Source organism: Artemia franciscana, chromosome 11 (genome assembly GCF_032884065.1).
Source record: "Artemia franciscana chromosome 11, ASM3288406v1, whole genome shotgun sequence".
Taxonomy (NCBI): Eukaryota; Metazoa; Arthropoda; class Branchiopoda; order Anostraca; family Artemiidae; genus Artemia; species Artemia franciscana.
In genome coordinates, this window is record NC_088873.1 from 47,313,328 (window position 1) to 47,339,336 (window position 26,009).

General features: G+C 33.0%; 1 protein-coding gene across 1 annotated transcript in view; it reads left to right on the forward strand.

Annotated features, from left to right (window-relative positions):
* Window positions 1-26,009, forward strand: part of LOC136033310 (chondroitin sulfate proteoglycan 4-like) — a gene marked incomplete in the record, with an annotated part of 437,436 nt that overhangs the window by 360,378 nt on the left and 51,049 nt on the right. The window contains 4 exon segments of the mRNA XM_065714084.1: window positions 3,478-3,673; window positions 5,288-6,377; window positions 17,689-17,896; window positions 20,470-21,039. Of these exon segments, the coding sequence (XP_065570156.1) occupies window positions 3,478-3,673; window positions 5,288-6,377; window positions 17,689-17,896; window positions 20,470-21,039 (2,064 nt within the window).

Genomic DNA, 26,009 nt, shown 5'->3' on the forward strand with positions numbered 1-26,009 from the left:
ATATATATTTTAGGCAATTTCACTTTTATCATTGTAACATTGAGAAATAAATAGATTAACGAAAGCTCTCGAAATTAATGCTATGTTTTTATAATATCAATCTAGCTCCATCAGGCTGATATGCACTTAAGTTCCATTCATAATTTCTTCATTCAAATAGTTTTGTTTAAAATTTTTAAAAAAGCCGAGTAGATTTGTCATTGAAAAACTTTTAGTTCAAAGAACAAAATGGATTTCTTCGAAAATTAAAACTATTCATTTTTAGTTTCATTTAGGCTCTATTTCTCTTTATGTTTAAACAAAATAGCCAAAAAAAAAATCAATCACAAATTGAAAGTATCTTTTCTTTTGTGTAATCTTGACTGTTATTGGAATTTTAGTTTTCAATTATTATAATTTTATTTAGTCATAATTATCTTATATAAGTTATTTTATATAATAAGTTATAATTATATTTTATATAAATAATTAAATAAAATTCTATATAATTTATTTCATATGATTAATTAAAAAATTTACTTTTTATAATTACCTTTAATTTGTTTGAATATCAACAAGAAAAAAACTAAAAAAACGGTGTCCAGGGACTAAATGGTGCCAAATGTAACGCACCAAAAATAGTGCTTTCTTTCGCTTTTCTTTCGTTTTACAAATTATAAGCTTTATTTTATCGAATACAATATGTATTTTGAAAAGTTCATTTAATATAGGGTCGTATATTGGATTTTTCATGAGAGAGGGTATGTTTTGTTGTGGAATGCGGGGTGTTTACAAAAAAAAATTACATAGCCCATCAAAATTTGTTTATATGTATTTTATAGTATTTTTACGAGTGAAATTGCACCTTTGGGTGAGTGAGGAGTCTGAAGCCCAGTAACACCCTTCACTATAGATGTGGCATTGAGTTCTTATTTGAAAAAAAACATTCTTTTATTAGGAAGGCGCGAATGACACTCGCGCTAAAATTGGGGTACAATGGTAAAGACTTCCCAGTTCATATATCTAGTGATTTCCAATTAGTTTTAGTTGAATTTCAGTTTTGATTTTAGTATATTATAAGGTCATTATTGGTTTCATTTTTATTAGGTCTAATATCTATTTCTTTCAACTTTAACATCTGGTTTTTAATCTCTATTTTACGATTATAATTGGGATACACGGGGGCAAGTTCCCAGTTCATATACCTAATAATTTCTTCTCGTTTTGAGTTATAGTTGACTATCAAGTTTATATTGGTTTATTTTAAGTTTATTATTGGTTTCATTTTTTTTTATTAAATCTGACATCTCTTTCTTTTAACTTTTAGTTCATTGTTCATTATAGTTTCTTTTAGTTTTTTCTTGCTCCACCCAAGTACATAGCTCCGCTCTCTACTTTTGTTAAAAAAAAAATTATTAAAACTTTTTTTGTTGTCTTTATTTAATTGCGAATAAGATCGCATTAAAAATAGTTGTCAAGAAGTTGGATTAATTGATCTTAGGATGTCTAATAAAGTTAGATCTTAAAACATAAAATCTTTAGCATCAGAGCTGAAAAAGTTGGATATTTTCTTTGATCACCAAAAACTACACTTTCAGCATTTGAGAAAAGGACTCTTATCAGCTATCAACTTTCTAAATTTGTCATAAAAAGCCTCAAAGAGATGAGCTTAATGGAAAGTCGGCAAAATGGAATTGAAATTGCTTTCTTGCACTATTATGATCCATCCTTTCAGATAAGAGGTTAAGCTCGTTACCAGTTTTATCTCAAGTAGCTTGACTTTATAGAGAATGCATCTTTCTGCCAGTAAATAATAATGTGGATTATGTTTCAGGGTTTAAAGAAAATAAATTTTCTCTTCATTCTAATATCTTTTTTTTGCAAAAGCTATGAATGACCTTTGATTTACGGAAATTTCGGCTGTTCCAAGACAGCGTAGAGATCAGTGAAACCAGCTACCTCCAGGCTGACCTATTTCTTGCCAGGCTCATGGCTTCTTACACTGGGATGTGGGCCATAAATAATTTTATCTTAATTGTGCTTAACTTTAATCATGAAAATTCTAGGTTGCTTTAATTTTAATTGATTTTATCATTGTGGTGAATTTAATAGCTTTTGTATTTTAACTTTTATATTTATAAATTTTGATGTGGATGTACGAGAGATTAAAAGACAAACTATTTTGTTTTTCTACTATAAACGACCAAACGACTAAACAGTCCCCGGGAAGCCCTTAGAGTCTAAAAATATTTTTATGATGGTAAATCGTTCGTAAATAAACACCTTACCTTAATAAATACCTTAATACCTTACCTTAATACCTTATAGTTACCTTAATAAATAGATAACAAAACAAGCTTTCTCAACTGATAAGAAGTAGTTATAACAAATTATAGAATGAACAGAAATTATTTTTTATATGAGGGGGCTTCCCCTCCTTAATCCATCGCTCTCTGCGCTAAAGTTTCTAGTGCTTTAAAAAAGCTTCTTACTCCAATGCACGGCACTTGTGTTTCAGTAGAAGCTCTTAAAATATTGGAAAAAAATTCAAACTTTAACGTAAAGAGTAAGGGATTGAGAAGGGAACAGCCCCTTCGTATACAAAAAATTTATTTTTGTTTCAGGTTTTAATTTTTATCCTTACTTTTAGTTGAAAAACTTGCTATTTTTATTTAGTTTTGATTGTTATTCAAATAATTCCTAGGCCTAACCAAGATATGATATGGGCTACCGGCCCATAAACTCCGAATTCTTTGCTGCTAAATTGCATATATTAATAATTGTAAATTGATTGTTAGCGTCCCACAATTTCAGTTTTCGGCTTAAGAATTAAAATATGAGCTGTAATTAAAACAACGGACACAATTTGAATCTAAAAAAGTCAAAACTTTTGATGAGCAGCTGTTTTGTTGAATTAGTCCTTAATAAAGTTTTTACTACAGAATTTGAGATAGATGGAGAGGGGTATTATTGTTCCTTTAGATGGAAATTCTGCCCTATTTCGGTCTATTACACAGCTAAAGCCATCGCGACCTCTTAAGTAGGGTTCTCTGATGTTTAAATACCTTGCATAAATATGTTTATAAACTTTTGAACATTATGTATAAATAGGAAAAAAATATTACCATTTCCAGTCGTTGAGAACAGAGCTCTTGTTAGCACTTGCCAATCCCCCCCCACAAAGAGATTTTTTGGCGAGAGCCAAGATATATAATGTGTTACATAAGAAATCAAAACAGGTCTGTTATACATTGCTTGGCAATACAGTCTGATGATGATCTGCTTGGCAATACAGAGCACCCGGGTTCGATCCCCGCTGCAGCAAGTTTGTGCGACAAGTTTGCTACTTGTCCCTGTAAAAAACACTGAGCAACTGAAACGTCAACTCGACGCCCTATGCGCCAGCAATGGCTCAGAAGGATCTTTATCCTTTTTTTATCCTGTCATACATTAGAAATACAACTAATTGTTTGATCATTAAAATTCTCTTTTTTCTAGGAACTGCCACAGTTTTGAGGATCTCTGCATTTGAGCTACATGTTTACATAGCAAATAACACGGGAGTATCTGTAGTTGTCAATGGCTCCGTTCTATTGACCCCAAAGAACCTGACTTGCCAAACAAATGCTGTTGATCAAGAATTCGACATCAGATTTGAGATTGTAAAGGGACCTAATTACGGAAACCTCCAACGGTAGGCAAATCAAGTTCTCGTTTTGCGTGCAAAAATACATAAAAAAAACTTAAAGTATGAAAGGATGTCTAAGAAAAAGGTACTAAATCAAGTTTTCCGAATGGAAAGTTTGTTCTCTCCTACATATTCATTAGAACATAGAAAGCAGACATTACTGTCTTTCCATATCTCCATAAATCTTACAGGAATATGCGACCACCGAATTACGACTTATCCATTATCAGTGTACTTTATAAGACCCATAAACCCCCGACTTGTTTACGCTTGGAGTCCATATTTAAATGTCGATGGAAAGGTCGTAAGTGCTTTTAAAACACACAAATTTTTTTCTCTTAGTAGTATTTCACTTTCCTTGATAAAAATGACATCTAAGATATGTTAGTTTTTTTCTCTCTTTTAAGTTATCTCCAAATGTATTAAAAAGTAAAACAAACAATTACCTGGTACTCAGAAACTTTGAAATTTTCTAATTTTGTACAAGAAAGTGAGTACCAATAAATACATTGAAAGGGGGCCCGAAATTTCCTTTTTTAGTCTTAAAAACCTAGATTTTGTTGCACAACTAGAAATAATATTTAGCTTTTACTTTTTATTGCATTTGGAGACAAAAGTTTTTATTTTCTAGTGTTTTTTAACTCTTTTTCTTTCTTATATTTTGTACTAAAATAACATAATTATCTTTTATAGTGACAGCAACTTGCTTGTTTATATTTTGGATTAGGTTAATTCTGCTTCAATTTTAAATAGCCAAAAACAACTGCATACTTGTATTTTATGAAATTCACACCTGTAAATGGATATGGGGTTAATCTTGATTAGAAAATTGGGTTCCCTAAATGGACTAAATTAAATAAAATTGTTTTGAGAACGTGTTGATTTTGCCTTGACTTCCAGACTTATACGCTTAAATTCCTATTAGACAGTCTACTCCGAGGATCTTTACAGCATCTAAGCATAAGATCACATGTGGTGTCAATTGTTGTTTTCTAAAATTATATCTACCCCACTCCCTCTAAAGACAAGTTTTGACGAGTGAAAACGGCAAAAGAATTGCCAACCAAATACGGCAAACACGTAGAAACGCACCACTTTCAGATTACCATAAAAGAAGCACAAGCGGCTTTGCAAGTCACCGTATCCCCACTCGGAATAGTCTCCTAAGGGATTGTATTTCTGAACACTCGTATGCTGATTCCTTCAAAAGGAAGCTAAACATTACCACGATTTGTGTTAATAATGATTAGTAATTACTTTATAACTACTCTATAAACTTAATGAAGTTTATTTACTCATAGCATTGTTTCTTTTTTATTAGCGGAATTGTATTCAAATATTGGATAGTTGCAATAAGTTCAGTTTTTTGTCTGAGCCAAAAGACGTTAATATGTATTGTATTAAATATTGTTTCTCTCTTTTAATTTCTTTTCTAATTCGTACCTCTATCTCTCTTTTTTATCTCTTTCTCATTTTCTCGCTCTTCCATTCTTTCTTCCTGTTTCTCCTTCTCTCTCTTACTATAACCCTCTTTCTTTGTTTTTTTCTCTCTCCCCTCCAAGTTTTTCTTTCAAACCTCGTAGATTGACTTACCTTCAAAAACACCTTTCCTTTTTCTAGACTCAAAACTGACAATCGATGGCACAATGTCAATTACTTCTCAATTAAACAAATGGATGCTGACAAAATAAGATATGTTCACACAATTGGAAACCCAGATACTGACCAGTTTCAGTTCACAGTGAGTGTTCCAGAAGCAAATTACAAGAGTCCTAATGTGTACGATTTTCGAATTCATTTCACCGTGGCTGCTATAATCCCTCTCAGAAACGAGGAACTTCTTTTAAATAGTGTTTCTGAAGGAGTAATTTCAGACTCTTCACTTTCATATAAAGTTGAGCCTTTACCATCTTTAGATGTAGATTTATTATTTACTATTGATAGAAACCCCCAGTATGGTGTTCTAGTGCTAAGTGATACGAAAATGCTGCGGCTAAGCGCTGGGGATACCTTTACGCAGAGTTCAATAAGTCAAGGTCGATTAAAATACCGGTTGCTGCGGAAAACTCTTTCAGCATTTGAGGATTCATTCTCATTTATTGTCTCCACCCCTGGTCTAAAAGAAGAAAAAGGGTCTTACGTTGTTCGTTACCTTCCCCCTCCTAGTGCTGTAAATATAATTTCAGTTGATACTCTAGAAGTAAATGAAGGCGAGTCTTCTGCAATAACAGTAAAACATTTAAACATAAATTATGCACGAACACCGCTGGTATACAACATCACAGTCTCTCCTAGTCATGGTTTTCTAATTGTTAAGACCCGAGAACTAAAAAGTAGTGAAAGAATAAATACCACTTACTTTACCTCAGAAGAGTTAAAAGAGGAGAGAGTGTTTTACAGCCACGACGATTCAGAGACGGAAGATGACTCATTTGTATACTTGGCAACCCCGGAAGAGCCAACACTCACTGACTACGATTTTCAATATATCGGACGTTTTCATATTAAGATACTGATGAAAAATGATAATGCCCCTGTGAGAAGCGTCTACAAAATGTTTCATGTTGTTACTAACGGTGAGAAACTGTTAACTTCGAATGACCTAGCTTTTATTGACCCTGATTTGAATACAAAACCAGAACACATAGTATACACTAGGAAAGGAATACCTAACGGATCTTTATATAGGACCGATAATCTGGATACTCAGGTACACACTTTGAGTTTTTTTTTTCTCTAGAACCAGTAATACGTTTAGGGAAAGGGATTAAAAGGTCCGTCATCCTTACCCTGTATTGTGAATTATTGTGAATTTTTTTCTAGTTGGACGCTTCCCTAAGAAATGAGTTAAATTCTTTTCAAAACCTAATCCTGACCGTCCTACTAACAGTTTAAATCATTATGCAAAGTTCTATTTTGCTTTTGAGGGAATAGATTGGCTCAATTGAGCGAATGTAATCTATTTATCCTAAGGGACGAATTTTTGGACCAAAATCTGGAGGATCGACTTAACCCTCCCACCACCTGTAAACTGGTATGAAACAATTTTTTTTAATTGGTTTTTCGTGGTTATTGCTTTGCGAAAGGATTTCACAAAAGCGCAACGGTTAGCTGATTAATTTTTAAATTTGGTAATATACTGGATACCCGTCGAACTTCAAAACTTGTCTAGATAATATACTTAATTTCACACCTGATTGTAAATTGAGACACAATAGTAAAAATGCCTTTTTGAATGGAACGCAAAATATGTGTCGTTTTCTTTATCTTTTCCTTTTCTACTGGCCGTTTTCTTTGTCTTTCCTTTTCTTGTCTTTTCCTTTTCTAATGGCCGTAGATCCGTTGTTTTTGTTCTTCATTTTGAGATTTTTCTCTCTTTGTTTTAAACAGAAATTTGTTACTAAAAAACTGTTCTATCTTTTTTTCTACTTAAAACTTCAAATAAAAAGATAAACAATGGCCAAGGCATTAGCTAAAAAATTGTTTTAAGCAAATAGCCATTTTTCTGAAGCAGCTATCTTTCTGACTAGAAAGTTTTAAAGTCGTTTAAAAAAGAAAGGCTGTGTTTTTTTCCAGGAAAAGGACTGACTTTACTGGTTTACGAGAATACGTCACACAAGTAAACTAGATAAATTAACCACACATGTACAGTAATCTGTATTTTATACTTTGTTGCTACTATGTCTACTAACTTATTTCGTAAAAGGGAGTAAAGCTGCACATTACTTTTTTTATGTTCTTAGTGCTGCAAGCTAAGAACATATAAAACGAGAAGTATTAAATAGAACAAAAGAAAAAAAAGTAGGACAAAACCAAAGTGTGAAAAATTATGTTAAGCACGTAACCATCTTGATGATGCAGAAACCTTTCTTAGTAGGAGGTTATAAATCTAATTACGTTTAGAAAGCCAAGGCTATTCATCTTTCAGTCAAAAAGGGAAAACGTCACTGGATTCCATATAGAAGTACGAGTACGTCACAACGCGTCACAGAAGTGAGTTAGTTGGATTACCTGTACTTTTCAATGCATCAGTAGGCCATAGGATAGTAGTATCTCTTTTCACTTTGACGACACTATTTCCAATAGCATGTTTTGAATGAGAGGTCCAGGCTGCATATTTTTTTTTTCAAAATATTGTGACGAGCTTGTTTCAAGCAATTTCCAAGTTTCAAGTTCTATCATCAGAAAGAAATAGGGTTGTGCAATATGCTTCTAGGTCATAGGGTGGGAATTGAATAAGAATAATTTCTTATATGTATGAGAAACAAATTAGATACTAAAAATCTGTAAATTTGGGCTCTCCTGTAATGTGGCCAAAGCAAAAGCTTGAAACAAAATAGAATGGAGGGGGAGGAATGCTTCTTATTTTTTCTGAATGGGACACTATCGTAAGTTACTACTAGTTACTAGTTACGCAGGTGCACGGAGTTTTCACACTCAAGTGGTGGGTGAGGGGTAGGTGTAGTCTTTAGTCTTTGGCAGATAAGATTCTCCTCCATTATGTGCAGATATGATTAGTCGGGTCACTCTGTAACAAAAATCAAAGCAGCTAAGAGGAGAGATAGATAAATAGATATTTATTGCAACAAAAGCCACTTTGAGCCATGGCCAAAACAAAACACAAAATAACACCACATGTTGCTAACACACGTAATAGGGTATTTAATAATAACAATGAAAAATCATAACAATGGTAAAAAACACACACATCATAAGGCACATAATACAGTTAAACTATGAAACTTGTTATACAATAAAACTTGTTAAGATATATACAACTATTTTTGCAATTACCAGCCAACGGGCCCCGGTACTCGGCACACCACTGGCCTCTATGTATGGAATCTAATTGTGGTTTGTCTTCTAACAGCAGACAATTTGAGACAATTGTCTGTCTTTTCATAAGACAATTGTCTGTCTTTTCATACTAATGTATTTCCAAGAATATTTGATTATAAAAGCAAGTCCGATTTCTAACAAAGATATCAACTAAGGTTCAAACTTATGGTTTTCTTTATTACGGTTTTTAAATTATTCTAATCTCCAGAAAAAAAATATACAACTATTTTTGCAATTACCAGCCGCCAAGCCACGAAACTCCGCAGGCGGCAGGCTTCTATATATGGATTCATATTGTCGCTTCTCTTACAACCGCAGATAATTTGCTGTTTTTTCATTTTGAGATCTTTTCAAAGATATTGGATTGTTAAATCAAGCCCGATTTCTAACAAAGATATCTACTAAGCTTCACACTTCTTATTTTGTTTTTTAAGGTTTTTGAACTATTGTAACCCGTTCAAATATTTTTGCAATAGCCAGTTTTTGCTCTTTGAGTAATTTAATGTCTTTTCATGCTGAAGTCTGTTCAAAGATGTTTGGTCATTAAAGCTAGTCAGATTTTTAACAATGATATGTACTAAGATTCAAACTTTTGGTTTTCTTTTTTAAGGTTTTTGAATTAGTGTAATCTCTATCAAAATAGAGAATCATCATTTGCAATTCATCATTTGCAAATAATTGCAATTTTCCTTTTTTGGGCCTTTCTACTGACATTATATAACTTTTTTCGTTGAAAACGGTGTTCTTTTTTAAGGCTTTGAAATGTTGTAATCCCTTTAAACATTTGTTGTAATCGCTTACTTTCAGCTGAAGAAAAATGTTCTTTCAACTGAAAGTAAGGAGCGACATTAAAACTTAAAACGAACAGAAGTTATCCTTTACTTTATGTTGTAATCCCTTACTTTCACTTGAAAAAACAAGTTTTTTCAACTGAAAGTAAGGAGCGACATTAAAACTTAAAACGAACAGAAATTTTTGCGTATATGAGAGGGGTTGTCCCCTCCTCGACGCCTCGCTCTTTACGCTAAAGTTTTTTATTGTTTTAAAAAGTAGAGTTGTGAGAAAGAGTCAAACTTTAGCGTAAAGAGCGAGGCGTCGAGGGAGGGACAACCCCTTTCATACAAATAATAATTTCTCTTCGTTTTAAGTTTTAATGTCGCTCCTTACTTTCAGTTGAAAAAACTTGTTTTTTTTTATTTAATTTCTGAACGTTTTTGAATTAATGCATGTTTTTATTTTGGCTCACCGTACATGAATAATTAAAACGAAATTTGTGTATTAATTTATTTTTTTTTGGCTAAATGGCCTTCTCATAGTTTTGATAGGACGATTTTGATAAAAGAAAAGGGTGGGGGAGGAGGCCTAGTTGACCTCTAATTTTTGGTTACTTAAAAAGGCAACTAGAACTTTTTATTCTTTTACGAACGTTTTTATTAGTAATAAATATACGTAATTGACGAATTAACTTACGCAGCGAACTTCTATCCTTGTATATTTTTATTGCGTATATGAGGGGGTTTGCCCCCTCTTCAATACTTTGCTCTTTACATTAAAGCTTGAATTTTGTCCCAATTCTTTAAGAATGACCCCTGAATCACTAAGGCCGTAGAATAAATAGTTGTAAATACTAAAAATACTTTAGCGCCAAGAGCGAGGCATTGAGGAGGAGACGGACCTCTTATATACATAATAATTTCTGTTAGTTTTAACTTTTAATGCTGCTCCTTATTTCCAGATGAATTTTTTTCTCATTTTTTTTATGCTTAAGTAATACTAGAAGATCCTGCAGCCCCTTCATGGAAATTATCTTCTCTCATGATAAATTCCTGCATGGAAAGATCCTCCCATGTAACATCTCCCTCCGATACTTCCAAATAAAAATTACTATATTTAAACAATGGTCAAAGCTTATAACTTGCAGCCCCTCCCCCAGGGACTGTGGAGGATTAAGTCTTCCTCAAAGACATAGATTTTAGGCTTTTTGACTATCCTGAACAAAAGGGCTGTCTCAAAATTTTGATCTGTTAAATTTTGGAAAAAGATAAGCGTGGGACGAGGCCTAGGTGCCCTGTGATTTTTTGGTCACTTAAAAAGGGCAGTAGAGCTTTTACTTTCCGTTAGAATGAGTCCTCTTGCGACATTCTAGGATCACTGGGTCAATAAAATCACCCCTAGGAAAAAGCAACAGAAAAACAAATAAACAAACATCCGTGATCTGTCTTCTGGCAAAAAATTACCAAATTTCACATTTTTGTAGATAAAAACTTAAAACTTCTACACCAGGGTTCTCCGATACACTGAATCTGATGATGTGATTTTCGTTAAGATTCTATGTTTTTAGGGATTTTTCCCCCTATTCTCTAAAATATGGCAAATTTGCTCAGGGTCGTAACTTTTGAAGGTAAGACTAAACTCAGTTACAATTAAGGCGGGTCGCTCCTTACTACAGTTCGTGATGACGAACCGTTTGATATAAAAAAAAATATATTTTTTCATATGCTAAGCTTGTAACTTTTGGTTTTCTTTTTTAAGATTTTTGAATTGTTGCAATCCCATGTCAAAATAGAGAATCCTCATTTAAAATAATTGCATATTTTGTTTATTCGGTCTTTCTACTAACATTATATAACTGGTTGTCTTTAAACCTGTAAGCTTAATCACGTAGCGAGTTGATTTTATTTAACAAATAAACAAACTAATTAAAAATTTCCAGGTATTTTTATAGTTTGAATTAAAACATTAAAATTATTACTCAGGCACTGGAAATATTTTTGCGGTTTACATAATAACTTTAATGAATCGGAACTGAATCGGAAATGTTTTTAACTACGTAAAACATGCGAATATACAACATTCTTCGCTGTCCCATTGTCTGTGCATATAAATAGATTGTCAGGTTTACTGACTCTTGAACATGCAACATATAATTGTCCATGGGTAAAGCAATCCGTATTCAGATCTATACCTCATTATTCTAATGATGTGTCCCTGTGTCCCTGTCGTCATTTATATTCCCTGTGTCCCGGTCGTCATTTGTGTCCCGGTGTCCCAGTTTGTAATTTATCTTTGAGTGTCCCGGTCGTCATTTATATTCCCTGTGTCCAGGTCGTCATTTGTGTCCCGGTGTCCCGGTCTGCAATTTCTATTCGAACAATCCCTGTGTCCCGGTCGTCATTTATATATCCCGCCTGTGCCCCCGGCGTCCCCGTTGTAGTTGTGTCCCTGTGTCCCGGTCTTCATTTATATTCCCTGTGTCCCGGTCGTGATTTGTGTCTGGGTGTCCCAGTCTGTAATTTCTCTTTGATATTCCCGGTCGTCATTTATATTCCCTGTGTCCCGGTCGTCATTTGTGTCCCGGTTTCCCGGTATGTAATTTCATCAGTTGACAAACATGACGTCAGTCGACAAACAACTTCATGATGCATACAGCTCAATCCTTATAATAACGTCAGTCGACAAACATGACGTCAGTCGACACACAAACATGACGTCACTCGACACACACACACACACAGACAACTTATTTTTATGTATATAGATATATTCAATTCAATTCAATTCAATTTATTTATAACCCATCTACAAAAAGAGGGCGGAACGCCCTTAAGATGGAGTAATAAGAGAAAAAAAAAGGTACAAATAAATACAAATCAACACAATCAAACAATTAAATAAGTTATGCTGACCATGGGTGAGACACTATCGACATAGAGGAACGAAAATCATGAAGCGTTTTATCAATAATAGATGTAGGAGAAACTAGGCGGAATTTGTTCACTAAGTAACTATTTCTAGTCCAAGGAGGGTAACTGAGAAGGAATTTAGCATAACGAAAATATACTCTACGAACAGATAGTTTCTGAGGTTCACTAAAAAACTGCCAAACCGGACAAAGAGAAAGGAGATGAGGTACAACTAGGCTATTATAAATTTTCGCAAGATTTAATTTATCAATATGTTTAATATTAGATGCAATTGAAGCATAAGCAATTCTCAGTTTTTCTTCAAAAGTTCAAGGGATAAATTCACAGTTTCTTTCATATTTTTTCCAATAGGCATTCCAAGGTAAACTAATTTTTGAGAAAGGGGACATGAACATTAGCTAAAGATAAAAAAATAGGGCCATTTGTCTCTTTAAAATTGAAAGCTACAACAGCAGTTTTATCAACATTGAAAGAAAGCGCAATATTTTTGTATTCATTATAAAGCTGATTAAACGCGTTTTCACATCCACTAAAAGTACGGCTTAGATTCAAAACGTCATCTGCAAAAGTTATTAAAGACAAGTTAAATCCACGGTGAATACAACTAAAATTAACAGAATTTTGGGCATTTAAAACAGAGTTATTAAATAAAGAAGGTGAGGTAAGGCCACCTTGACAGACTCCTTTCAAAATATTAAAAAGGGAAGATCCCCACTTTAACTTCGCCTTAAGGTGATAGTACATATACAGAAGGCACTTCACTATACAAAAATTTACCCCTCTTTTATACGCTTCAAATAAAACTTGGGAAAAAATACAAGAGTCGAAAGCACGAGCAACATCTAAAGCACAAAGGATAATATGGGATCTACTTCTTTCTGCATCAGCAAGAACATTCATTAAAGCAAAAAGGGCATGCTCCCGGCTAATACCTTTTTGGTAACCAAACTGGTGGGGTGGGACATAACATTTAGAAACAATTTCATCCAAAATAACTGACTCAAACAATTTAAAAATAGTACAAGAAACTGTTATAGGTCGGAACGAATCACACGAAGTAAAATCCTTTTTGCCTTTTTTCGGGATAGGGGTTATTTGACCAACTGTAAATTGATAAGGAACAACTCCGTTTTCAATAGACATTTGAAAAAGTAGAGATAAATGATTAAAAAGAAGAGCACTTGCATAATCAAAATGTCTGGCAGTATATATGTATGTATGTATGTATGTATGCATGTATATATGTATGTCGTACAAATAGCAGTTCAAGTAGGGATAAAAATCTGTTATTAGAAAGTGAAAAACAATGATAAAACTCTGGATATTTCGATCATATACACAGCTTCCGTCATCAGGAGATAAAACCAGTTTATCTTCTGACGACGGTCACTCTGTCCACGAAAACTATTCCGTATATGAAAAGATTGCCCCCCTCCTCAACGCCTTGCTCTTTACGCTAAAGTTCAACTGGTTATCCTGATTTTTAAAGTACGACTTCTAAAACAAAAGGACCACATAATTAAAATATGAAACTTTTAAAAAATACTAAATCTTTAGATTGAAGAGTAGAATTTTGAGGAGGGAAACATACCTTTCATATACGGAATAATTTTTTGTTTTGTTTTGGGTTTTGCTACTTGCTTTCAGTGAAGAAATTGATGTTTTTTCATCTAACAGCCCTATAGATTCGGCCCTTCTCCAAGTTTTGCTTGATACTTATGTTTATATTCTTGCTACCAAAAGGAAATGTTCTGCTGTGTTGAATGTGGAATAAAGGTGAAACATTATGGTACCGCTTGTCAGAAAATAAAAAAGTAAAACCACTTTCTTGAACTTTGGAAGAAAAAATTCTAGCCTCCAGTCACCACGGGGATGATAAAACCATTGTAATCTAATTTATTTGTATTACCAAACTGTTATTGTCCAGAAAAGTCTCGAGAAAAGACGAAAAAAAGAAGATGAAATTAAGTTCAGTTTAAATTTGGAGAATAAACAAGATGTACAAGATATATCAGCATTTGATACAAAACGTAATGGTTGAATTTTTGCATTATTTGGTTGAGACGTGATGCTCACTCAGATTTTTGAGGTGTTTTAACAATACGTGACGTTTCGGTAGTAAATATCAAAGAACAGGTTTATGATAATTGGGTTCAAAAATTTGGTACCAATCTTGAAAACAAGTAAAAAATTTATGAGTGTTATCACTTGAATAAGAAAGCATAATATGTTTGTTTTGCGGAATCCATCTTTTAAAATCATTTTAGTATTTATTTAAGACATATTAATGTTTTAATATTTATAAACATTTTATGATTACCCTACGAAAACTTATTATTTATGCTTATATGAGAAGATATACTTCGAATTTGGTAAAGTACTGTCCAGATATAGCAATAAAACTTTTGTTTTTGTATAGAGTCATAATCATGAAGCCTTTATTGTGAATCTTGTCTCTATGATGGATTTTACCTTAATTTTGATAACTTGTTAGGCACATTGCTGCTAAGGGAAGTAATTTGTAGACACTTCACTATCATAATGTGTATTTTAACTAAGTTTCTTTAACAAAGTTACTGACAAAAATTACTTATATTACCCTATTTGTTATTAGAATCATTAATATTATGCAACAAAACATATAATTTTATTCCTAAATATGTAGAAATGTATTGAAAAATGAGTTTTTTCCCGAAACTCGTCTCCTATTAGGATACTAATTTTAGTAGACTCCTAAGCCAGTCTGAAGATGAATTTTAGGAAAGTCCGGATTTTGACTGACAGGACAATCAAGGACTGGGAAAATTCACAATTTCCGAGCCTCTTTTCTCTTGGAAAACTATTCTTAAACAATAATTTGTTAATAATTTTTAATATTATTGACAATAAAATTATTGTCATGAACTAACATAAATAAATAATAAATAATTTTCATTAGCATGGAAAAACCCTTGATTACCCAATATACATTTAATCTTATGAACCTTCAATTTCATAACTAAATTTCATTTATAGCCCGTGTAAGTTTTATTTTGGGCCACAAAGACCCACGTTATGGCACGTTTTTAGGTAATGAACATCTCCCTACCTAGTTTGCTACTTCCAAAAAAATACTTGTCTTGTGTTTCTATTAAGCCTGTTCTTGAAGAAAAGAAACATTTGAAAGTAATTAGTAAAGTATCATTGAAAATATCATTGAAATTGCTAATTTGTTATTGCTTTTCTTTTTCACTCAATTTCCGATACATACGCTCACAAAAAACTTTGGCTCTCAAAATGTAATTTATTATTGTACGTTTAATTCCCGAATATGTAGAGTATTCCAATATTTTAAACAAAAACATTCACAAAAACTTGAAAATCTTCATTCCCTCTTTTTGGTAAAATCCTCGATTAGAATGTCATAGTTTGTTGATCATGCACAAAAAGTATGCCGATAGTATTGTACCAAATTAAGCTTGCCTCTTCCCCCCGCCAGAAGTAAATACAGTATCTATGGAGCTGAATGGTCTTAAACGTTTCTTGTGAAGCAATATAGAGATTAGGGGTTGCCTAGTTTCTATAGTTTTACACAGCATGTGGCACAAAGCATGTGCAGTGGAAATGTACCATATGTGGTACGGAGTGTATCTTGAGTAATGTGAGGAGATATGGCATATCGGAAGCATGTCATCAATGGTGGAGTAAGACAGTGTCTGAGATTTTGCGATGAATAGATGAATCCACAATAGGGGTGGTATAATCAGAAAAATGATGAAAGAAAACGAAAACAGAAAACATCTAAAAAAACATAAGAAAAGAAAAAAAAAGAAAAAGCGAACCTAAACATATTGGTGTACGCAGACTATTTTTGTTCATACAAAATAGACTATTTACATTACTGTAAGTTAACTTGTGATGTCAAAAATAGAAAGTTTTTTTTTTGAACCGATTGATAAACATAAATATTGAAATCAAGATTTCTCACTTACAAATTTTTCTAAAGTGTTTAATATGTGGAATTTTGAAATACAACAGAACAGAGGTAAATGTTTCTTCCCGTGTTGCTGCTGAGCTGTAAACATCTGTAACCCTATTAATTGAACAACAATTCCTCTCTGCTTTTGCCAAGTCAAGAAGTATATTGAAGAGAATCCTTGCTATTATATGCAGACATTGAGGGGGATAAACTATCTAATTGGGTTCTTTGATGTTCTCAAGTTACTCAGTCAGGATTCATGTATCTCAAGCACTTAATTTTACTAAACATTGTCTTAAGATTATAGCCAGTAAGATCTAAGTTTTCTTTTTAATCTCCAACTTTTCAGAAAAAAGTCAGTATTAAAAATTCTAAAACATGGAAATTTTCTTAAAAACTTTGGGTGACTGATTAATCATGTCATGATACCATTTTAATCCTGACAACGTGAAGTTTTTTTTTCTAATTCTACATCAAGCCTATGGTTTACAATTATTTTAAAGTTAGTCCCTTATAAGTAACTTAATTGTATTTTAATTTCACATTAAATGTAAACAATAATCTGATTTTATTTTCAATGTATTTCTATTGTTTAAAATTCAATTATTAGTTATCCATGCCTATGAAGCACCAATGAGGACGTCTGGTCAACACGTTCTCGTGATGGCCGAAAAATATGGGTAACATTTTCACGAGATGTTGCCTGTGTTGGGTCGGATTCACTGGGGAAGAGTGAAAAAGAGTTGTTTGGGCATTATTAATAGAGTCAAGTATATTCAACGCCCTGTAATACCACTGTGCATGGATGCTCTGGTTAGCAATAAAAGGTCCAGGGATCAATCTTTGTAGCTGCAAGGTTGGACGACAGAATTGCTACTTCTCCCAGCGAAAAAGACCCAGTAATTAAAACGTCGATTCAACACCTTATGCGTCCGTAATAGCTCTGGATGATCTTTATCCTTCTTTTCTATTCAATACCAGATATAATTCGAGAAATGAAAAGTGGAATAGTAGGTTGGCTTGGGTAAATAATTTTGCATTGTAGTATAATTCCTAACCCCAAAGGGGGCAAGGTAATCTCATTTGACTAGTGCGTTCAATCTGTGTGAGACCTGGCGATAACTGTAACCTTAAAAGACGAAAAGAATCGATTGTTCTGTCTTAATAGATAATGCGTTTGCTTGTGAAAATTTTTGGCTGCTTAATAGTTTTTTAAATTTCTTAAACAATATTTATCTCTGAGCCAGCAGGTTACACTTTTATTTTTCACTTTCTCGTTTATAAAAACAATGTCTCGATACTTAAACTTACCAGTTTTTACTACGTGTTTGAAATAAAGTAGCACGATATCGTACCTTGAGTTATGCCACTTTGTTCTTAATTCTCCTGCTGTTCAATTTGAATTCCTGTTTCCCAAAATGAGAAAAAATATGATTCCCCATATTTTTGTTTCCCTGTTTCCAATATTTTTGTTTTTCAACCCTGTCATATATAATACATATCCTTTTCATTCTTTCTAGCTATTCCAATTCACGCAAGCTGACTTAAACGAAGATCGGATACTATTTCGCCATCATGGACCCCCCGCTGGGACTGTTGCTCTGTGGGTGACGGACGGTCAGTTCTATACGACTGGAAATCTAGAAATTAGAGCGTCTGATCCGTTTGTCACGGTTGTCAATAATACTGGTATTATTATTAAGAAGAATGCCTTTAGCTTTATAACAGGTTGGTATAAAAATAAAAAAAAAAACATACATAGTCAACTACGATAGATCTAAGCACATTCCCCCCTCTATCCCAAGCCAGATGACAAACACAACTTACAAACAATAAGGAAATTTTCTCAAGACAATGGAAGTTAATTCAGCGAATATTCAATTCACTGAATTGAACTACACTATCTTAAGAAAATTTGCTTATTGATTCAAGTTGTGTGTTTGTTATGGAAAAACATTTGGGTCTTTGTCGTTATTTAAGCCATATAATGGATATAGTTTGTAATAAGTCAGGTTTTTTCTGATCTTAAAGAAAGTAACAAGGTCCTCTGTTGTCTGTTTTTTCCTTCTCTTGATTATTTTCTTTTTAAAATTTGTGTTGTGATTGGTTTACCAAGATTAGTCTTTACCATGTATGATATAAACTATTTCTTCTTCCATTAATTTTGACGGAGGAGTATAAAAAACAAATGAAAAGAAAAACTAGAAACTAACAATAAAAAAATTTCCTAGGAGAAAGACAACATAGTTTAATGATAAATACTCATAATAAACGGCTCGTAATAGCTGTCATAACGCTTTTAATAACGCACACTCATCTTTAAAAGATGAATTTCTTAGAAAAATAAGAAACAAAAGAAAAATAAAAACAAACAAAAATTTTGAGGTGAACGACGATGAAATTTATAATACATATTTAAAACATCTCAAAAATCTCAAATAACACTCATAATAGCGCAATACGCGCAATGAGTATCTAATTCTTGCAAGTACAAAAAAAATAAAATAAAAAAAACATACAAACAGCACTCTTAAGAACAACAAGGAAAACTAATGTTAAATACAAGTAACAAATGGCTCATAATAACTTTCAAGAAACTGATTATAATACTCACAATAAACAGCTAAATTTTTCAACACAAAAAATTATAGTTATTATTTCTTAGCTATTTTTCGGTTATTGATTTACAAATAGTCCTACTTCATTTTCAACAATTCAATCCCCCTTATCATGGTGAATTAAGCTTCTCTTCATCTAAAATAGATAATAAATACATAGTCTCTAGTGGAGCAACTTCATAAAAGGAAAACAGTATATATTGAATTCTAGTCTTGAATAATCTTTAAACGTCACTTTTACTACTTAAACAATGAGACTGATTCGGAATAGAGAAATTAATTTTATAGACCAAATGGTGGGGATACTAATAGAAAAGATATACAGATTCAACATTGAAGGGCCAAGTGAAAATGGAAGTTACGGTATTTATGTGTTCATTTAAAAGCTATTGAGAAATTTGGGGTTATTATGTAAAATACAAATATTTAAAGAAAAAGTGGAAATTTTGCATTCTTTTTGTAGAATATAAAATTTTTTTGTAAAAATTGTACATTTTTGGTCAATACGGTTAACGTAAAAATTGAAAACCTCTGCTCGGATAAAGAATCTCTTTTGTTAGGCTAATTTATTTAGTTTTAGCACTGGCAGGCCATATTAGATCGTAATTTCCGGTTTCAAGAGGCTTTTTAGGCTCTAGTTTGTGATTAGACAATAGGTCATATTTGGTCGTAAAAAGCAATTGACTGATTACGAAAGAGCTTCTCATTTGTTTATTATTGAATGTAAGTCAAACATACAAATAGTCGTTGTCTCGCCTTAAGGTCCTGTTTGGCGTTTCCACGCTTCTAGTACAGTTGTCAAAAAGTGTTTTTTAAGCTCTTTTCAAATAGAAAGTCACCAGGACAATGAGGATCAAGTTATGCTGAGAAATACATTGCCCTGCTGATTCCCCTTTAAAACATCTGCATAAACAGAATTTGATAATGATATCAGAAGTGTGTAAGTGTCGAGTAAGACCTGTAAGTGTGGCAGCAACAAAATGTCTATCGCCACTCTTAGTCTCTGCTTGACCTCTGGCCGGGAATAAACCAAATGTACTGACATGGTGGAAATGGTTAAGTCGAAATAAATATCAGAATAAGAGGACAGATATAGAAATACCCTAAAACTTATAAATTTATAAATTATAAATATATAAATTAATAAATATATAGTTAAAATATATAAAGAGTAAAAAACGACTCGACTCTAGCACCTCATCTACAGCACATCTAGGCTCGGACACAGAGGAGAAACCATTTCGTGTTTTGGACCTCCCAAAACTAATCTGCCAACAAAATTCAAGCTTGAATATATAAAAGGGAAACAATATCTCACTCTTAAGAAAAATAACCAATTTCGGTTATAACTTAGAGAATGTTTAGAAGAACCTTAGAAAGAATTATATGTCTTACACAGGCTATTTGTCTTGCAGTCCGTAAGGCTGTTTTAATCTGAACATTCGAACAAACTAAATTAAATCAAACAAATAGCAAGTTAATCGATCTAACTACTGAAATCAAATAGCCTATTAAATTAGTCAAATAATTATTCCAATAACTCAATTAAATTCTACGTTAAGGTAATTAAATCAAGCAGTATAATCAACTAAGTTTATCAATTAAAAATTGACTCTTATAAGTGACCTAAGATGACTGAAGGTATATGCTATTTCTATTAAAATTGATAAAATTATTTTTCAGGGAAAAATATTACTGTGGCAACTAACCAAAACGTCAGGGCACAGGATATTGTCTATGAAATACTTGAAGGTCCCTCTGCAACTCTTGAAATAGATTCTAAGAAAGTCTACTCTTTCACACAAGAAGATTTGAATCGTGGCAGGTTAATATACCGCGATGACCACTCGTGGAAGTCACGTGACAGATTTCAGTTTCGTGTTGGTGCAAAAGGGGCTTATACTGAGGGTGAATTCTTGATAAAAATTTATTCAGAGAGTTACTGGGAGCCACTGAGAGTTGGTAACAACAAAACTCTTATCGTCCAAGAAGGAACAAGTGCAAGAATTTCCCAAAGTATTCTGAATATTTTTCATCCTAACGTGGTTCCTAGTGATATTGTATATGTTGTAACTTCACAACCATTAAATGGGTACTTGGAAATAGAGGATGATGATTATGAGGAGGATTTTAAAAAATACTCTGTTGATGTAGATTCTTTTGATCAGATAATGATAAATGAAGGGAAGCTTCGTTTTATTGAGACAGGAACAAATAAGACAAGTGACAAAGTCGTTTTTGATGTTACAAATGGTAAGTTTTCTAAAAAAAAAAAAAATTGTGTGGTTTTGATTTTAACAGTATTGTTGTATTATAGTATTATTAATTAGTTTTTTTTTAATTTTTTATGTAAATTATTAATGATAATATGATCAATTAAAAAATTACAAGAAAATTGATCAAGTATAAAATAAAATATGAAGTATCATAATTATAAAAGTATTATAAACAGTATTATTCATTTTAATCGTATAATTTAACAATGTATTGAAAAAATAATTCGAGTCGTTAGTTCTATATTCCTTGCGACTGACTCTAAAAAGCCTTAATTTAAAACAGGGGGTCATTCCACGTGGATCTTGTCACTTTCAAACCTTAAATGCTTACAGTAGGTATTTTCATTTTTTTCTGGCTTGAAGCCAGAAAGAGGCAGCGTGAAGCCTCAACTATATTTCTAATGGTTCAATGAAGTGTACAATGGTTCTCTGTAATTTATATTTATACAATAGTTGTATTTACATACAGTTGAATTATTTGAGTAATTCTTATGAGATTTATACGCATGATCCCTGGCACTGTCATTTATGTTTGTTTCCATATATAAAACATACATACATACATAAAACATGCAAAGTTCACATAAGTTTTAAAATACTATGAAAAACCTTTGAAATGGAAGAGTAATTTTTTTCAATCTAAATTAAAGATTGACATTAAGAGGTTTCCATACCTTTAACATCATATTTTGAGCCTCAACATCGGCAGACTGTCTCAAGGACAAAAGGCCCATTAGTAAATTTTTCCAGGAGACTAGCTATCATTAAAACCTATTGAAAATTTGTTCTTTGACTATTAAATTTGTGTCAAAAGATAATTAAATTGTGTCGATAATTTTTTAATCAAAACGAATTGCACCAAAGAAAAACTGCAGAGCTGCCAAATTGATCAAATGCCATTTTTTTGGGGCTATTTTTGAGTATTTTCCTGGCATGTACGCTAAAATATTTTAAACATTAAGCTTTCCTGAATTAATAAAAATAAAAATGCTCCAATTGGCCAAAAACAACAAATTCACACTTTCTAATGATATTAGTTTTACCAAAACTGAAAATTTTTATCTCCAACACAAAAAAAGAGAAGTTACGAAGTTCTTCTAAAATTTCAGGTAATGTAGGTATCGGCTTCTAGTCTTTTTTTACCGTTTGTTCGGATCGCTTATATAAGCCCTACATGCTAGGGCAAGACCACCCAATCGTTTCTAGATAGTTTGGCCAGACAAACTAAAAAACCTTATAATGGAAGAGATTGGCTGATTCTCTATGGTTTTGAATCCCCTTGAATCTTAAAAAAAAATATTCTATTCTTGACCCCATGTCACTACGCCAAGTTAGAATGCAACAAGAATACAAAGAGAACAGCCAGCTGATAATTACAATCTTTTTTGCATGGATAATTTTTCATTTTTTTTTGCTGAAGTGGAGTATTTTAATAAATAAAAATTAAAAAGCCCAATCGGTCTATAAACATTGTTATTAAAGATTCTATCTCACTTTAATATTTTCATGGCTGCAGCAACATTTACAGCAATTGCAAACATGCTAAGAAATATGTTTTTGAAGAAACTGCTTAGTGGGAAATATTACCCTATAAACACTGATTCAGAAACTCGTGGCTCATTTAACAAAACGATAGCTTTCAACAATCAATAAGAATGTTTGAGAATTCCAAAAAAGAGCATAAAAACCGTTAAACATGAGACTAACCGAAGAAACAAAGTACGCCATTGAAATTCCTCTATTTGAAAACTCGATATTGAAGGTGTACGGCCCCTAATCTTGGAAAGAAAGAAAAGAATGATTTTTGTGCATGGGTAGCAGCGATACTTCTTTCCTTTTTTTTCATTCTTTACTAACAGACTAGTGGAAGATCGCAAAGAGATAATTTATTTGTTATATTATTCGTTTATTCGTTATATTATTCGTTATATTGCCATTCGTTTATTCTAATTATTCGTTTATGAGCTAATGTTCATATCTACGTGATTTCATAAATTTGTCTTGATAGTGGCAGTGTAAAGAGGGATATAGTAAAAAAATTCAATTTCTTAATGCAATCTTCAGATTGGAGAAAGCTAGGATAAATAAAAAGCTAGGAAATGAAAAAATTGAGGTGCATCAACATTGTTGAAAACCACTTACCTGGATGTTTAAAATTTCCCAACATGTTTGTAGTAGTAATAGCAAATAGTAATAGTAACAAATTTTGGTCACTATTAACCAAAACCTAATAATCACATCAAATAGTACTCTCCAGTCTACAAGTGAGAAGTTTGATGTAGGGTTGATGGATGATTTCTACAAGTACTAAATTCATCTCCTTTTCTTGAGCTTTCTTGTATTGTGCATTCAATTGTCCAACAAACAGGACAGACACGAAGGTCTAATTACCTTGGGGCTGGCAAGCTGAGCAACGAGTACTTGAAGAAAGCTTCATCTGACGCTGCACTTCGATGTGGAATGTTCTTCCTGAGAAAGTTATCTTTAAAAGTTCATCTGTTGACATTTTCGAAAAAAGATTGAATATCCATCTAAACACTTTGATGAGAGACTAGCAGCAAATTATATTTATAACTAGGTGTTGGGGTGGCGCTTCGCGCCACCCCAACACCTAGTTCGTGGGGGTGCTTCGCCCCCCCCAAGAGCCCTGCGCGCTTAAGTCGTTACGCACCATATTAGTTACGCGCCATTGTAGTTGTGTCCCTGTGTCCCACCTGTAAATATAGATAGATATATATATGTTTTTAACTACGTAAAACATGCAAATATACAACATTCTTCGCTGTCCCATTGTCTGTGCATATAAATAGATTTTCAGGCTTACCGAGTCTTGAATATGCAACATACAATTGTCCATGGGAAAAACAATCCGTATTCAGATCTATACCTCATTATTCTAATGATTGTATTCCCTGTGTCCCAGTGTCCCGCTCGTCATTTGTGTCCCGGTCTGTAATTCCTCTTTGAGTGTCCCAGTCATCATTTGTGTCCCGGTGTCCCGGTCTGTAGTGTCATCTTTTAATGACGTCATATACAAAGCCTTATATACTTATATCTTGCGAATATATATTATTCTTTGCTGTCCCATTGTCTGTGCATATAAATAGATTGTCAGGTTTACCAACTTTTGAAAATGCAACATATAATTGTCCATGGGAAAAACAACCGTATTCAGATCTTTACCTCATTATTCTAATGATTGCCCTTGAGCTTTGTTGATGGTGATTGCTAATCGAACATTCCCTGTGTCCTGGTTGTCATTTATATATCCCCCTGTGCCCCCCGGCGTCCCCGTTGTAGTTGTGTCCCTGTGTCCCGGTCGTCATTTATATTCCCTGTGTCCCTGTCGTTATTTGTGTCCCGGTGTCCCAGTCTGTAATTTCTCTTTGATTGTCCCGGTCGTCATTTATATTCCATTTTGATTATAAAACATTTTTTAAAGGAGCCTGAAGTTCCTCGAACATGGTGTATTGTCCAATCGAAATAAAAATTGCACCATTGAAAATGCATATGTCACAAGCTATTGGTGGGAGGTTTATTCGTCCCCATCCCAGAAAACAAAAACAAGCGTATTCATGTGTTCCGTTTTTCCAAGTGCTAGTAGATTACTGAAAATTTATGGAATGAAGGCTAATGGCTGAACCTTTTATTTGTTTCTTATAAAAATCTTCAAGGATTGACTATTTTAGTAGGCTATGATGAGGTTTTTTCCGTTCCTTTTCTCTTTTTTTTGTGTTTTTCCCACCTTATTAATTGTCTTCCAAAAATTCTTGCTGACTTTTTTTGTCAGCTAAAAGTTGGCATTTTTATTTGGCTAGCAGAAAGAAAAGGATCTTAATAGTTTCAATGTTAAAAGTGAGTACTTTCCTAGTGGTCTTGACTCAGATCTTCAAGCTATGCTCTATTAATGATTTCGCCATTATATATAGCATTATTCATGTGTAATAATCGAGTGTATTATAGGCTGCGTTTGCGCTGCCTAAGTAAAGAATGATGTTGGCACAATGTGTATAAAAATGGTGACACCCAAGTTTATTACTCAACTTGGACTGGTTTTCAACTGGTTTGCAATTTCTCTCTTAATTCTATTTCTAACCACAACTTTTGCTGAGGAATCTAAAAAAAAATTTGCTGGTAGGTAATGGGGGTTTGCATTTAAAAGACAGGTTGTTCGTTTCTAAATGCTTGCTATTTACCAAATATGAAGATTACGCGAAATTACACTAATTTTTTCCACAATACTCGTACTACTTTCGGTAATGCTGATACTTTTGTATCTAAACTCTGTATAATAAACATGCTTGTTTCATACCAATCAGAAAATCTTTATTTATAAGATTTTGTAATCTTTTCGAGCATAAATGCCCCCCACCTACTCTCCCATCCCCTCAATGCTTTGATATAGCCCTAGGTTATATCAAAAATTTAAATAATTTATTATTTTGTGTTATTTTTCCTTAATTATTCCAATCTCTAACAATTCAAATTGTTAAAATGTACAAATATTCCAGAACCGTTAATGCAGCGAATCATGGTTACCTGCTTCTGTTGTTCAAACATTCATAGAGAATCCTTGTTTACTATTTCTCAGCTAGTGAGTTACTAAGCAAGAATGAAAAAAATGAAGATGCTTTAGAGCCATTAATGGTATATAAAGTGTTGACATTTGTCGGCGTTTCAGCTGTCGAGTTTTTATTACACTTGTTATTTACCAAATGACATATAGCGATCGCAATTTCTGTCGGTCTGTCTGTCTGTCCCGGTTTTGCTAGTTTGGGTACTTCCAGATAAGCGAGGACGATGAAATTTGGCGGGCGTATCAGGGACCCGACCAGATTGAATTAGAAATATTCGTCTCCCCGTTTCGACTATCTGGGGGGGAGGGGTCGGTTAATTCGGAAAAATCTGAAAAAAATGAGGTATTTTTAACTTACTGATGAGTGATTG